This window comes from Hyla sarda, chromosome 4, assembly GCF_029499605.1.
Source record: "Hyla sarda isolate aHylSar1 chromosome 4, aHylSar1.hap1, whole genome shotgun sequence".
In the NCBI taxonomy this organism is placed as follows: Eukaryota; Metazoa; Chordata; class Amphibia; order Anura; family Hylidae; genus Hyla; species Hyla sarda.
This window is the reverse complement of record NC_079192.1, coordinates 318299197-318316363: the sequence shown is the minus strand read 5'-3', so window position 1 is coordinate 318316363 and position 17167 is coordinate 318299197. Positions and strand designations below refer to the sequence as shown.

General features: G+C 45.8%; 1 protein-coding gene across 1 annotated transcript in view; it reads left to right on the top strand.

The window, feature by feature from the left end:
- The window catches only part of KCTD16 (potassium channel tetramerization domain containing 16), a 291666-nt gene extending 290067 nt beyond the window's left edge, over window positions 1-1599 (top strand). The window contains exon 4 of the mRNA XM_056574893.1: window positions 234-1599. Within this exon, the coding sequence (XP_056430868.1) occupies window positions 234-685 (452 nt within the window). The 3' untranslated portion in view covers window positions 686-1599. The remainder of the gene's footprint in view (window positions 1-233) is intronic.
- The last annotated feature ends 15568 nt before the right edge of the window (window positions 1600-17167 follow it).

The window sequence follows — 17167 nt, the reverse complement described above, 5'->3', positions numbered from 1 at the left end:
CGTAATGACATTAAAAGACTGAACAGAATACATTTGAATTGTATGAGATATTCAAATATTCAAGCAAAGTATTAAGAGTCATCGTCTATAATAAGCATAATGATAGATATCCACAGTTATCTTATTCTTTCAATAAAAATTGATCAAACATATCTAATGATTTTTCTAAAATAGGACCAAACCAATCGGTCACACATGCCATGATATTTACAATATTCTCTCGTTCTTTGTAGGAGGACCTTCTAGGTGGCCATCAACTCATTGCGACTGCTGTTGTAAAAACACAAAAGTGGACAAGGAGGGTGAAAGTGGAACATCTTGCAATGAACTCTCTACATCCAGCTGTGACAGCCAATCAGAAGCCAGCTCTCCTCAAGAGACAGTCATCTGTGGTCCGGTGACCCGCCAGCCCAACATACAGACTCTCGACCGACCAGCTAAGAAGGGACCAGTGCAGATTCTTCAGCAGTCTGAGATCCGACGGAAAAGTGACCTTTTACGAACTTTAACTTCTGGGTCTAGAGAGTCCAACACTATTAAAAAAAAAGTGACGAAAGAAAAGCTTTCTATCGAAGAAGAGTTAGAAAGGTGTATTCAAGATTTTATGAAGATAAAAATACCAGAAAGATTTCCTGAGCGGAAATACTCCTGGCAATCAGATCTGTTACGGAAATATCATCTATAGAGAGGAGAGGGGGATGGGTTATTATGAATCACAATTCTATGGTACATGAGACCTATTGTTCATTTGATAGTTTGTCATCATCATGTCCACTTAAACTACTGCCTATATACATAAATCACCTAAACCCCATTGCTGCTGGATGGACCTATTGCCCCCATCTACTTTCATCGACTTGTTTCAGCCAGCAACATTGGCATTCTCATTACTAGTTACAGGGTATTATTTTTATTTTCTCCGTGAAAGCACAACATGTATTATTTTCATTGATATGTAAAATGGCTTCTACAAACACTAACTGCGCAAGCACAATGGATTGGTGAATATGATCCTGGGATTGTTGTTTGAATTTTTTTTTTTACTATTTTTATTATTATTATTTTTATTTTATTTTTAGAATGTCAGTGTTTTTGTCTTTTTTCTTTCCAAAAGGTTGATGGAAGAGTGTCACTTCAAAAATGCATGTTTCCTTACTGGAGTATGGAGGTCACATGAGTAAAACAGAAAAAAAAAATATATATATATCATGATGGTTTACATTTAGTGAATATATTACTGCATAAATTCTTGGTCTTGTTATATCCTTGTTACTCTGCACTTTCTTTCGAGTTGACCGGCTGCTTTTTGTGGTCATATAATCTGTGGCTGCTTCATTATCTCTATTTTTGTAGGATGCTGAGATGTGTGGATGGTGTTTATCACAAACAAATAAAAGCCCTTCCCTTATTTTAGTCTACAGACACCCATCATCTATGTGGACTCCAAGTAGGGAAACATTCCTATTCAAATGGACACTCTGCAAGAAAATTACTGACCAATGTTTGCAAAATACAGGGCTTTTGTGGTGACAAATAATGTGTAAAAATCATAGGTGTACAAGTGCATAATAAAGTCTAAAGTGCTCATTCACACGAAAACTATTGGCTTTTTGCCCTGTTTTATGTAGCATTTGGTTTGTACAATTCTGGTTGCAGAAAGAACTGGGTGAAAGCAAGTTCAGATATGATTGCATTATCACTTGTGTCCATCTTACTTTTTGTGAATTTTGTTAAACTCTGTTTCCTTACAATAAGGGGTCATTTATGCTACGGAACTTCCCCCGGAAATTTCCACACAAAACACATCACTGGTACAGCCAACAATTTCACTATCCTGAATCAGGGCTAAAAAGCACAAAAGCAATCGCTCAGAAATATGGCCCATCTAGTCTGCTCAATATTCAGATTACTATTAATAGTCCCTGATCTTATCTTATATGAAGAATAGCCTTATGCCTATCCCTATCTTATATGAAGGATAGCCTTATGCCTATCCCTATCTTATATGAAGGATAGCCTTATGCCTATCTCTATCTTATATGAAGGATAGCCTTATGCCTATCTCTATCTTATATGAAGGATAGCCTTATGCCTATCCCTATCTTATATGAAGGATAGCCTTATACCTATCTCTATCTTATATGAAGCATAGCCTTATGCCTATCCCTATCTTATATGAAGGATAGCCTTATGCCTATCCCTATCTTATATGAAGGATAGCCTTATACCTATCCCTATCTTATATGAAGGGTAGCCTTATACCTATCTCTATCTTATATGAAGGATATCCTTATACCTATCTCTATCTTATGCCGGTAAGTAGACAGCTCTCACCTCCCACTGGACACAAGTGTGCACGGACTGGCGGAAGCGCAACCGCCCAATACAGCAAACAAGAGAGAACGTCCAGCACTCGATGTCCGTTGCAATAGTGTTTATTGGCATAAAAGCAGATACATGAACAGGACAGAGCGTAAGCCTACGCGTTTCAGGTAACAAGACCCTTAGTCATGGCATAAAACAAACCCAAAGGTAAAACTATTTATAGTATAACAATTAGTCATGTGACTGCCTCCGCAGATAGAAGTAAAACATGGAACTGGATTACAAATATTCTTATAAAATTTACATATATAAAGGCAAAGAAGTAGACATGGTAGTATATATATATATAGTATCTTTTCAAAACTGGTTACAACATAAATGGATAGATAATCTGGTATTGAAAGTGACTTATAAGATGTTATCTCCATATACCATGGTTCACATCGTGCATCCATGATATAGAACTCCAGATTGCTAAACCCAATGCAACAATATAATGACTATGCTAAACAATGCTGCAATTGGTATCGGAGTCCCATGTCATGGACGCACGGCGCAAAGAAAGAAAGGGCATATCAATACGTAAGGATAAGATCATGTCTTAAATTAAGTCCAGCTGGTTGCCGGGTGCCCAATAGGAAAATCCAATAGGACTCCCGGTTCAGGAGAGATCTCCTCAAATCACCACCCCGTGACATCCTCTTAACAAGTTCTATTCCTACCACTCTAAAGGACTCTGTATTGCCCTGGTGTACATCCCTGAAATGTTTGGATAGTGCTGAGATATTAAATTGTAGATTTGAACAGTCAGACAAATGTCGTCTAATTCTTACTTTCAATGGTGTGGACGTACAACCTACGTATTGACACATGCATGTCTCGCAGGAGGCCAAATATATCACATATTTCGAATTACAATTAATGTATTCTTTAATGTTATATTGTTGGTTATTGCTGTATGACTTGAAATCCCTTGATACATGCATGTGTCTGCAGGTGACACACGTGTTGTGGCCGCATTTCCAGTTGCCTGGACTATGGAGCCAGGTTGGATTGCTAGGAGTGGCACTAGTACCGAACATACTAGGTGACAATCTGTTACCCAAAGAGGGGCCTCGTTTTGGGACCATTTTAAACCCTGAAGACGTAATTTTTCCCAGGATCGGATCCTGATACAAAATAGGAAGATATTTCCTCATAATCCGACCTATCTGATTGTACTGTCTACTGTACTGGGTAATGAAAAATGGAACAGATTCCCCACTTTTTTGTGTCTCCTTGCATTTATCTGTGTGTATAATAAGTGACTCTCTGCCCTATCCTTGGCTAGCTTAAGTGATTTTTCGTCGTAGCCCCTGTCTCTCAGTCTGTTATGTAGTTGTTCGGACTCCACCTCGTATGTATCATTCCTAGTGCAGTTCCGCCGCAACCTACACCACTCCCCATACGGTATATTAGCTGTAACATGATGGGGATGGCAAGATGTTGCCTGCAGAATAGTGTTCCCTGCAATATCTTTACGAAATGGAGAGGAAACAACATGCTGTCCATCTGTGGAAAATCTGACATCTAGAAATGAAATGTTCAGTCGAGAGAAAGATGCAGTAAATTTGAGATTCAATTGGTTCTCATTTATGTAGCTCACAAATTCCCAAAATCTTAACTCAATATCCCTCCATATCACGATGAGATCATCAATATACCTTCCCATCCATTTTATGGAGTTGTAGAAAGAGTTAGATGTAGAAAAAATGTGTGTTTCTTCCCACTGGGACATATAAATATTCGCAAAGGAAGGCGAGTATTTAGCGCCCATAGATGCTCCACTGATCTGAAGAAAAAAGCAACCATTGAACATAAAAAAATTATTCTTTAACAAAAATTCGGTGGCTTCCAAAATAAAAAGCTTCAGATCAGGGGAGTATCTACTGTACAAATCCATGTGCCTGGACAGAGCCCGTAAGCCCTCACCCCACGGGATAGATGGGTAGAGTGCAGTGACATCGCACGTTGCCCAGGAGAAATTCTCCTGCCACTGCACTCCATCCATGATATGTAAGATATGCTTGGTATCCCGTATATACGTCGGAGTGATGGAAACAAGAGGCTGCAAGAAACTGTCTACCCACTCTCCCAGTCTCTCTCCCAAGGATCCAATGCCAGCCACTATGGGGCGTAGGGGAGGAGGAAAAACCCCTTTGTGGACCTTGGGTAGAGAGTGGAAGACTGGGGTGACAGGATGCTGAACAAATAGATAATCTCTCATTTTAGTACTGATGACACCCCGTTGTACTCCATCATCCAGTAATCGACCTAAATCCCTTTGGCTGGTGGGGGTAGGATCTCCTGACAACCTCTTGTATGTATTCGGATCGTTGAGCATACACATGTTCAGATGCTCATACAGATCCGAATACATCACTACTATGGTACCTCCCTTGTCCGAATTTCGGATTACCAAATTTTTATTTTTGTGTAAACTTTCAATGCCCTCCATTTCATCCTTAGTCATATTGTGATGTTTAAATACATTTTGTGTTGTACTTTTTAATTTGACCAAATCTCCTTTTATCTCTATCTTATATCTTCTCCTTTTATCTCTATCTTATATGAAGAATAGCCTTATGCCTATCCCTGTCTTATATGAAGGATAGCCTTATGCCTATCCCTATCTTATATGAAGGATAGCCTTATGCCTTTCCCTATCTTATATGAAGGATAGCCTTATGCCTACCCTGTTTATATGAAGGAAAGCCTTATGCCTATCCCTATCTTATATGAAGGATAGCCTTATGCCTATCTCTATCTTATATGAATGATAGCCTTATACCTATCTCTATCTTATATGAAGGATAGCCTTATACCTATCTCTATCTTATATGAATGATAGTCTTATGCCTATCCCATGCATGCTTAAAGGGGTACTCCGCTCCTAGACATCTTATCCCCTATCCCTCACGTTTGGGGCATGCAGCAGCCGGATCTCGTTGGAGAATTCGAGTACTGGCTGCTGCTGTATCCCACTTGAATTTAAATGACACGGGCGGAGTCACCTAGTTACTCCAGTTGGGCCATTTTTGGACCGTATCCGTTTTTGTTGCCGGACTGAAATTTACTGTAGACCACAGTTTTCAGTCAAAAAAAAAAAATAACTAAATGGTCCTAATATTACCCAACTGGAGTCACTAGCTGACTCTCTCCGGCTCGAATTCTCCCCCCAGATCCAGCTGCTGTATGCTCCACGTGATGTGAATGCAGCCTAAAAATTTTAAATAATGTAAGTGAAAGATATACTTCACCTGGACAAACAGTAAGGATTTTAAAATAAATAAACATGCATACATTAATACAGTTTACAACATATGTACATGCTGTTTACAGTATGCATGGTGAGGGAAGGAATTAGAACAGCGAAGCCATGTGTTGTCTATACCTAATGCAGGTATGTACCATACATCTTGTGTTGTTGAAAAATGACATAAAATATCCTAAACAACAATAACAGATAACTAATAACAGATCATCTAAAATAATATGATGATAAATAGAGATGAGCAAAGTTACAGTAATTCAATTCGTCACAAACTTATCGGCTCGGCAGTTGCTGACTTTAGCCTACATTAATTAGTTCAGCTTTCAGGTGCTCCGGTGGGCTGGAAAAGGTGGATACAGTCCTAAGAGAGAGTCTCCTAGGACTGTATCCACCTTTTCCAGCCCACCGGACACCTGAAAACTGAACTCATTTATGCAGGCTAAAAAAAAAGTAAGCAATCACTGAGCCGCAAAGTTAGTGACGAATCAAATCACTGTAACTTCGCTCATCTCTAATGATAAATATGAATAAATATTGTAAGATACATATTTGCTATAACAATATTCATATATTTGCACCATATTTACTCATATTAGTTCCAAAATAAAGCAACACATGAAAATGTTATCATGCAAAATACTTGAGTAGAGACTCCCAAAAGGGACTAATACTATGGACATCCACATATAAGAGCATGCATAACGCTCTGGTCTGATGTGCAGGGCCAATCCCTCTAAAGTAATTATAAGAAATGTATATTTTGGGGGGATTCATTAAAACCTGTGTAGAGGAAGAGTGGTTCCTTCTTTTATTTCTTACGGGTCTTTCCAAAAATGAAAGAAGCAATCTGATTGGTTGACATGGGCAACTGCACCACTCTTCCTCTACACAGGTTTTGATAAATCTCCCTCAATATGCAAGAGAGACAAATCACCTGACAATCTTGAAGCTCCAGGTTCTAGGGAAAAGGCAAGTATAAGGAGTACATGGAATGCAGTGAATATGGAAGACCAATACTAACTGCATGTAACTACAAAGAAGTATCTGCTATTGGTCTAAATAAATTATCCTCAACAGAACACTGGCACCAGTAGTCATAGACCACTTGTAGTCATGAATCACCCATACCAATTAAAGTGTGTTAAAAAAAAAGTCTGTGCCACTATAAGCCGTTGTTCACATGTACCAAAAATGTTCACGTTTATATCTAATGCAACATTGCAAACCACTAAGCAACAATTAGAAATAAACATTTTATATCTCGTAGATAATATACTATATGAATATTTGTAATATACATTTGTTTAAAAAAAAAGTGTATATTTAAAAAAATGCTGTCTTGTCCATGCAGCTATTGCCTGCGTGTCTCGGCTAGGACAATATACAGGAAGTGTGGGTGGGGCAAGCAGGGCTCTGTTCACTAAGGACAATCAGGGCTCTATGCATTAAGGACAAACAGGGGTCTGTACACTGAGGACAAGCAGGGCTCTGTTCACTAAGGACAATCAGGGCTCTATGCATTAAGGAAAAACAGGGCTCTGTACACTGAGGACAAGCAGGGCTCTGTGCACTGAGGACAAGCAGGGCTCTGTGCAGTGAGGACAAGTAGGGCTCTATGCAGCGAGGACAAGCAGGGCTCTGTACACTGAGGACAAGCAGGGCTCTGTACACTGAGGACAAGCAGGGCTCTGTGCACTGAGGACAAGCAGGGCTCTGTGCACTGAGGACAAGCAGGGCTCTGTGCAATGAGGACAAGCTGGGCTCTGTGCACGAAGGACAAGCAGGGCTCTGTGCATTGAGGACAAGCAGGGCTCTGTACACTGAGGACAAGCAGGGCTCTGTACACTGAGGACAAGCAGGGCTCTGTGCGGTGAGGACAAGCAGGGCTCTGTGCAGTGAGGACAAGCAGTGCTCTGTACAGTGAGTACAAGCAGGGATCTGTGCAGTGAGGACAGGCAGGGCTCTGTTCACTGAGGACAAGCATGGCTCTGTGCACTGAGGACAAGCAGAGCTCTGTGCACTAAGGACAAGCAGGGCTCTGTACATTGAGGACAAGCAGGGCTCTGTACAGTGAGGACAAGCAAAGCTCTGTACAGTGAGGACAAGTAGGGCTCTGTACAGTGAGGACAAGCAAAGCTCTGTACAGTGAGGACAAGCAGGGCTCTGTGCACTGAGGACATGCAGGGCTCAGTGCACTGAAGACAAGCAGGGCTCTTTGCGGTGAGGACAAGCAGGGCTCTGTGCAGTGAGGACAAGCAGTGCTCTGTACAGTGAGTACAAGCAGGGATCTTTGCAGTGAGGACAGGCAGGGCTCTGTACACTGAGGACAAGCAGGGCTCTGTGCAGTGAGGACAAGCAGGGCACTGTGCACTAAGGACAAACAGGGCTCTGTACAGTGATGACAAGCAGGGCTCTGTACACTGAGGACAAGCAGGGCTCTGTGCAGTGAGGACAAGCAGGGCTCTGTACACTGAGAACAAGCAAAACTCTGTACAGTGAGGACAAGCAGGGCTCTGTACACTGAGGACAAGCAGGGCTCTCTACACTGAGGACAAGCAACGCTCTGTACACTGAGGACAAGCAGGGCTCTGTGCACTGAGAACAAGCAGGGCTTTGTGCAGTGAGGACAAGGCTTAAGAAAGGTCAGGTTGAGCTGACTGAAACTTCGCCGCTGTAATGACACCTTTTATGGAATAAATACACCTTTTTATCACGAACTGTGGTGCTGTGGACAAGATTTTTTGTACTGTTTAAAGGATGATCCCCTAACCAAGGATCCAGGATCTGCGTGCACCCCCTACGGATTTCATATTTTTTTGGTTGTGCTGTTCTTCTTCTACTACTAGGGTCTATTGGCTATATGCTCTTATCCCTAGATCTTTTCCTAGATAACACTTACTGAGGGTTACCTTTCTGGATACGTGCATTTTCTTGGGCTTACAGGAGCATCTTCTGGCCAGGAAGAGCATCCTGAAAGTTAGCGTACAAACAGTGGTACTGAAAAAATGGATTGTTACAGTCCCTAAAGCTTGAATTTTGAAAGTGTGAGATATTTATTTGTTTTATGTGTATTAAAATTTAGCATGAGGTAGGTACACTAGTTGTATTATGAGATGTACTATGTGTACATGAAACTACATGAGATTAGTCTTGGTATATTAAGGGAATGTTTCCCTGTGTCTTTTTGTAGAAGGTGCTATTGAGGGGGGACAAAAATGTTACTCCCAGAGGAGCTGGGAGGGCCACCCAAGACCAACTACTACAACACCTATAGGAACATTGTGTACTTGTGTACAGAGATTGAAGTTTCCTGTACGATGACCATTTACAATTTTTTAAATCTTTCACCATAACTTTTATTTAGACACACAAATTCTCAGGTGCATTCACCTGACATTAGTGCAAATCTGCTGCACGACAAGAAAATATATTACTCTGGTGGTATATACAATAGAACAGTCACACAAGGATCTATAGTCCACCTGTGCTAAGAGTCCATGGAAAGACACGGCTACCACATACGCCGGGCACACACTTATTAATCACCCACTACTAGGAGTCTCCTGGCCATAGGCCAGGCAAAAACTTGATGGTTACGTTGCATATCTGGAACTTGTCATGGCACAGTCCTGCCAGGTACCTTCTTGAACATGTTGCAATAATATAGTCTGTGGAAGACAAAAAAAAACACTACACCAAAGAGTTAATAAGGCTTCACTTGAAATTTTTACGGATGCACCACCCTTGCCTGATGGGATTCTTGCCCTGCTGGGACTCAGGACGAGGTGAGGACCCCTTTACAGGGTTAATGGTTGTATCCCAGGCAACATTCGTGAGCCTGGACTCGGATACAGAGGGATTAACATTAAAAATTGAAGTTAACAGCCACTGCTGTAGAGGCCTGTGGGACAATCGTTGGTGCCGGTTGTTCCGGCCTCACCTCCTTGGTAGGAGTAGGCACGGCACTTCTGTAGGTGGTCAGTGCCCGCAGTTTAGGCCAAACCTCCTCAGGGGGAGTAGCCCTGGGCACATTCGAAGACATGAAGATATCCTGGTGGGAGCTTGGCTGATGCTTGAAATCCCTGTCGCAGTACTTGAAGCTTGTCTTCACCTTGGAGGCAATAGGGGAAGACCCTGTCGGCCTCAGTCCGAATGGATCTGCCTCCCAGTCATCTTAGGGGAAATAAGTAAACGTGAGCTGCGTGGGGTTTTTGGGATAGTCCCATATTTGAATGTAAAGGGCCCCCAACTGTTTTGTGTCTTGCTGTTGCTTAACCCTTTCCTCGTAAGGGAGATGAATAGATTTAGGCCCATAGAGCTCCCTATGTCAGGCTTTTATGTTCTCCATGATTTTAACCATTTTAGCCTCCCTGTGGTCCTCTCTCTCTCTGTGCTGTGGGGAGCGGTGGATGAGATTTTCCTGGAGCGGGCAGCACATGGTCCCACATATACTTGACGAGCTCCGGTTCGTCCCCAAACACCCACTTAGGCAGAGGGGGTGAGCACGGTCGTGCACTCAGCAAGGTAAGCTGGGACAGGGAAACTTCTGGCTCTGAGCTAGAGGAGGAAAAAAATGCGGCTTCCGCCGGGGTACTCACAGAGGATTCCTCCGTCGGGATCTCGGCCCAGGATCCCCATGTCCGATGATGAGGGGACAGTCTCACTGGTGATGCCGCTCTGGGTGTCCCGGGAGATTCCCCTGTCATGGTGGCCGGCCAGTCGTCGTCATCGGGCAATGGAGGTAGATCGTAGGTCCCCTCAGTGCTGAGCGGCAACTGCTGCAGGTGGACGGCCAAATCATGGAATAGTTGCGCTGTGGCCTCGGAAACTTTCCGATGTTCTGGCGCATTCTTGGGACTCCCTCCATGGGGAACCCTGCTCTCCGCCATGGCTGTACTCTCCTCTTCCTCTTGCAGACTGAAGAGGTCGCGCTGCAGTGCTCCTTTTATATGGGACTTCTCCTAAATGGCTGCCGACCGGAAGGACGTCATTGGTGCGGCCCCGAATTCCGGTCCCCCGGCATACAACAAACATGACGTTAAGTTCCCTTTCGGCTGCGACACATGTACTTGGTGGCTACGCTCAGGGGCGGGTCGTGGAGCAGCACAGGCTTTCTTCACGCTCTTTTCGGGTAAGCAGTTAAAACCTGCAGAGCTGAATGGCCCAGAGGATCATAGCATGGCTTCGCTACGCACTTTAGAGTAGTGTTGCAGAGTTTAGGATTAACCCTTCATTGTCGTAATGCAAGGGTGCGGGCTTCCTCTAGATATAAATGTCGCCACCCGTTCCAGGAATGATAGGGAGGAATAAAGGATTGTCCACAGCCGGAATTGTAATGAACTTGAAATAACTTTACTGCAGATTTTATGCAGGATGAATAACAAACAGTCTTTACAGGAGGACCGGGATTGTAGTAAATAAGCTTTGATTTTTGCTGTGCGCTGTTCCACTGAATTTAGGGGTATGTTTAGGTTCAGTAGTCATGTAGGATTGGTAGGATGGAGTTGGATTAACTCACGGTTTAGAATGCGGCTGAAGTGGAAGGCTTCAGGCTTAGCTTGTCTTGTAGCTGATAACAGATTTGCTTAGTCTGGTAGTCCAGAACTAAGAGAGTGATTATTGGATGCAGTGCCCTTTTATACAGAAGGGGCAGGATCAAAGCTTGTTGGTCCCCAAACCTGTCAGTCCTAAACCAAGGCATTATGGAACATCACATGACCTAATCACATGACTCAAAGGTCCTTAAACCTAGCATAATACAATTCTCTATAAATCACATGACCAAAGGACCTGTACATAAATTACACTATAATAAAATATATTAAATATATACATTTTTAATGACATTAGGAGGCGACTAGGGGTTAACCCACCAGGAAAGCCCTACCAGCATGGAGGAACTCTGACTGTGGGGACTTACAACAAAAGTACGGGACCAAGTCCAGTACCGGGACACCACAAAGACAAGCAGGGCTCTGTGCAGTGAGGACAAACAGGGCTTTGTGCACAGAGGACAAGCAGGGATCTGTGCAGTGAGGACAAGCAGGGCTCTGTCCACTAAGAACATGCAGGGCTCTGTGCATTGAGGACAAGCAGGGCTCTATACAATAAGGACAAGCAGGGCTCTGTGCAGTGAGGACAAGCAGGGCTCTATACACTGAGGACAAGCAGAGCTCTGTGCACTGAGGACGAGCAGGGCTCTGTTTAGTGAGCACAAGCAGGGATCTATTCACTGAGGACAGAGGACAAGCAGGGCTCTGTGCACAGAGGACAAGCAGGGCTCTGTACACTGAGGACAAGCAGTGCTCTGTACACTGAGAACAAGCAGAGCTCTGTGCACTGAGGACAAACAGGGCTTTGTGCACTGAGGACAAGCAGGGATCTGTGCAGTGAGGACAAGCAGGGCTCTGTGCACTAAGAACATGCAGGGCTCTGTACAATAAGGACAAGCAGGGCTCTGTGCAGTGAGGACAAGCAGGGCTCTATACACTGAGGACAAGCAGAACTCTCTGCACTGAGGACAAGCAGGGTTCTGTGTAGTGAGGACAAGCAGGGCTCTGTTTAGTGAGGACAAGCAGGGATCTATTCACTGAGGACAAAGGACAAGCAGGGCTCTGTGCACTGAGGACAAGCAGGGCTCTGTGCACAGAGGACAAGCAGGGCTCTGTACACTGAGGATAAGCAGTGCTCTGTACACTGAGAACAAGCAGAGCTCTGTGCACTGAGGACAAGCAGGGCTCTGTACACTGAGGACAAGCAGGGCTCTGTACACTGAGGACAAGCAGGGCTCTGTACACTGAGGACAAGCAGGGCTCTGTACACTGAGAACAAGCAGGGCTCTGTACAGTGAGGACAAGCAGGGATCTGCACTGAGGACAAGCAGGTCTCTGTACACTGAGGACAAGCAGGGCCCTGTACACTGAGGACCAGCAGGGCTCTGTACACTGAGGAAAAGCAGGGCTCTGTACACTGAGGACAAGCAGGGCTCTGTGCACTGAGGACAAGCAGGGCTCTGTGCACTGAGGACAAGCAGGGCTCTGTGCACTGAGGACAAGTAGGGCTCTATGCAGTGAGGACAAGCAGGGCTTTGTACACTGAGGACAAGCAGGGCTCTGTGCACTGAGGACAAGCAGGGCTCTGTGCACTGAGGACAAGTAGGGCTCTATGCAGTGAGGACAAGCAGGGCTCTGTACACTGAGGACAAGCAGGGCTCTGTACACTGAGAACAAGCAGGGCTCTGTGCAGTGAGGACAAGCAGGGATCTGCACTGAGGACAAGCAGGGCTCTGTACACTGAGGACAAGCAGGGCTCTGTACACTGAGGACCAGCAGGGCTCTGTACACTGAGGAAAAGCAGGGCTCTGTACACTGAGGACAAGCAGGGCTCTGTGCACTGAGGACAAGCAGGGCTCTGTGCACTGAGGACAAGTAGGGCTCTATGCAGTGAGGACAAGCAGGGCTCTGTACACTGAGGACAAGCAGGGCTCTGTACACTGAGGACAAGCAGGGCTCTGTGCACTGAGGACAAGCAGGGCTCTGTGCAGTGAGGACAAGTAGGGCTCTATGCAGCGAGGACAAGCAGGGCTCTGTACACTGAGGACAAGCAGGGCTCTGTACACTGAGGACAAGCAGGGCTCTGTGCACTGAGGACAAGCAGGGCTCTGTGCACTGAGGACAAGTAGGGCTCTATGCAGTGAGGACAAGCAGGGCTCTGTACACTGAGGACAAGCAGGGCTCCGTACACTGAGGACAAGCAGGGCTCTGTGCACTGAGGACAAGCAGGGCTCTGTACACTGAGGACAAGCAGGGCTCTGTGCAGTGAGGACAAGCAGGGCTCTGTGCACTGAGGACAAGCAGGGCTCTGTACACTGAGGACAAGCAGGGCTCTGTACACTGAGGACAAGCAGGGCTCTATGCAGTGAGGACAAGCAGGGCTCTGTGCACTGAGGACAAGCAGGGCTCTGTACACTGAGGACAAGCAGGGCTCTGTACACTGAGGACAAGTAGGGCTCTGTGCAGTGAGGACAAGCAGGGCTCTATACACTGAGGACAAGCAGAGCTCTGTGCACTGAGGACGAGCAGGGCTCTGTTTAGTGAGCACAAGCAGGGATCTATTCACTGAGGACAGAGGACAAGCAGGGCTCTGTGCACAGAGGACAAGCAGGGCTCTGTACACTGAGGACAAGCAGTGCTCTGTACACTGAGAACAAGCAGAGCTCTGTGCACTGAGGACAAACAGGGCTTTGTGCACTGAGGACAAGCAGGGATCTGTGCAGTGAGGACAAGCAGGGCTCTGTGCACTAAGAACATGCAGGGCTCTGTACAATAAGGACAAGCAGGGCTCTGTGCAGTGAGGACAAGCAGGGCTCTATACACTGAGGACAAGCAGAACTCTCTGCACTGAGGACAAGCAGGGTTCTGTGTAGTGAGGACAAGCAGGGCTCTGTTTAGTGAGGACAAGCAGGGATCTATTCACTGAGGACAAAGGACAAGCAGGGCTCTGTGCACTGAGGACAAGCAGGGCTCTGTGCACAGAGGACAAGCAGGGCTCTGTACACTGAGGATAAGCAGTGCTCTGTACACTGAGAACAAGCAGAGCTCTGTGCACTGAGGACAAGCAGGGCTCTGTACACTGAGGACAAGCAGGGCTCTGTACACTGAGGACAAGCAGGGCTCTGTACACTGAGGACAAGCAGGGCTCTGTACACTGAGAACAAGCAGGGCTCTGTACAGTGAGGACAAGCAGGGATCTGCACTGAGGACAAGCAGGTCTCTGTACACTGAGGACAAGCAGGGCTCTGTACACTGAGGACCAGCAGGGCTCTGTACACTGAGGAAAAGCAGGGCTCTGTACACTGAGGACAAGCAGGGCTCTGTGCACTGAGGACAAGCAGGGCTCTGTGCACTGAGGACAAGCAGGGCTCTGTGCACTGAGGACAAGTAGGGCTCTATGCAGTGAGGACAAGCAGGGCTTTGTACACTGAGGACAAGCAGGGCTCTGTGCACTGAGGACAAGCAGGGCTCTGTGCACTGAGGACAAGTAGGGCTCTATGCAGTGAGGACAAGCAGGGCTCTGTACACTGAGGACAAGCAGGGCTCTGTACACTGAGAACAAGCAGGGCTCTGTGCAGTGAGGACAAGCAGGGATCTGCACTGAGGACAAGCAGGGCTCTGTACACTGAGGACAAGCAGGGCTCTGTACACTGAGGACCAGCAGGGCTCTGTACACTGAGGAAAAGCAGGGCTCTGTACACTGAGGACAAGCAGGGCTCTGTGCACTGAGGACAAGCAGGGCTCTGTGCACTGAGGACAAGTAGGGCTCTATGCAGTGAGGACAAGCAGGGCTCTGTACACTGAGGACAAGCAGGGCTCTGTACACTGAGGACAAGCAGGGCTCTGTGCACTGAGGACAAGCAGGGCTCTGTGCAGTGAGGACAAGTAGGGCTCTATGCAGCGAGGACAAGCAGGGCTCTGTACACTGAGGACAAGCAGGGCTCTGTACACTGAGGACAAGCAGGGCTCTGTGCACTGAGGACAAGCAGGGCTCTGTGCACTGAGGACAAGTAGGGCTCTATGCAGTGAGGACAAGCAGGGCTCTGTACACTGAGGACAAGCAGGGCTCCGTACACTGAGGACAAGCAGGGCTCTGTGCACTGAGGACAAGCAGGGCTCTGTACACTGAGGACAAGCAGGGCTCCGTACACTGAGGACAAGCAGGGCTCTGTGCACTGAGGACAAGCAGGGCTCTGTACACTGAGGACAAGCAGGGCTCTGTGCAGTGAGGACAAGCAGGGCTCTGTGCACTGAGGACAAGCAGGGCTCTGTACACTGAGGACAAGCAGGGCTCTGTACACTGAGGACAAGCAGGGCTCTATGCAGTGAGGACAAGCAGGGCTCTGTGCACTGAGGACAAGCAGGGCTCTGTACACTGAGGACAAGCAGGGCTCTGTACACTGAGGACAAGTAGGGCTCTGTGCACTGAGGACAAGCAGGGCTCTGTACACTGAGGACGAGCAGGGCTCTGTTCACTGAGGACAAGCAGGGTTCTGTGCAGTGAGGACAAGCAGGGCTCTGTACACTGAGGACAAGCAGGGCTCTGTACACTGAGGACAAGCAGGGCTCTGTGCACTGAGGCTCTGTAACATTCTCTGGCTCCCACAGCAGGATGATTGACAAGCCAGGAGCCTGCAAAGGACAGGTACACTTTGAAATCAGAAGCCTAATGTTTATTTCAAACTATTTAGATTTTTATCACTGGTGTACATATTTCTGTCTCTTTTCACACTAAACACGCATAGGGACAGAATTTTCTTTGGCTAACACTTTTAGGGTATGTTCATATGTGTGTATTTTTGCTGCAAATTTGTTGCTGCAGATTTTTCTGCCCATTGACTTTCATGGGTAGCAAAATCTGCTGAAGCAAATCTGCAGAAGATCCGCAGCAGAAAATATGCACATGTGACCGTATCCTAAAATAAATTATTTTAGTTTATGGCAAATGTTTATTGAAGATCAAGTGGAAAAAAAATAATAGAATCACTTTGTAATTTTAACTGCTAAAACAAATATTGGTACTAAGTTAAAAATGCTTATTATTTTACAGAGAAAGGAAAAAGTGCCAAGATTTGCTGTCAATTACCTGGCCTCAACTGGAGAAGGATTAAAGGAGTAGTGTAGTGAAAGATAACTTATCCCTATCCAAAGGTCTGGATGCGGGCGTGCTCATCCTCCATGAAGCGGCGGCTTACACGCCCCCTCCATGTATCCCATATCTCATTGGATGGGGATACGTTATTTTTCACTGCATTACTCCGTGTATGGATTTTCAGGATGGGTTGGGGGAGGTAATTCTTCCTCCCCATTGATGCTGATTTTCTATGTGCAGGGCAGCTGACAGAAGCTCCTCCCATTCCATCAGCTCCTCCTTTTGCCTCCTTTTGACCAAAATACATATACATATTTTTTAGTATAAGTGCTGTAACCTAACCCATAAGGTGCCGCCCTATACAGCCCTGAAGTCACTGTGCACAAGGTCCAATATGAGCGTTAGGACCTAGTGTGCTAGTGTGGGTCACACTCCCTTTTTCTCCTTTCCCTGGCACCTGGGCGCCTTGTACCCCGTGCACTTGTCAAAAATTGGCAATGGGACAGAGACAGGAATCAATATTGGTTACAGAATGGTAAGAAATTGGCTGCATGAAAAGGTAAATAGATGAAGAAAAGCCAAACAAAAACCAGCACTAACACCAAAACTAATACTATAAGGTTACAGTAGGCTAAAGAAAAAAGATCATGAAGCATGGGGGATTGGGTATATACCGTATTTTTCGCCCTATAGGACGCACCGGCGTATAAAACGCACCCAATTTATTGGTGCAAAATCTAAAAAAATAAAGATTTTGAACCCAATAGTGGTCTTCAACCTGCGGACCTCCAGATGTTGCAAAATTACAACTCCCAGCATCCCCGGACAGCTGTTAGCTGTTCGGGCATGCTGGGAGTTGTAGTTTTGCAACATATGGAGGTCCGC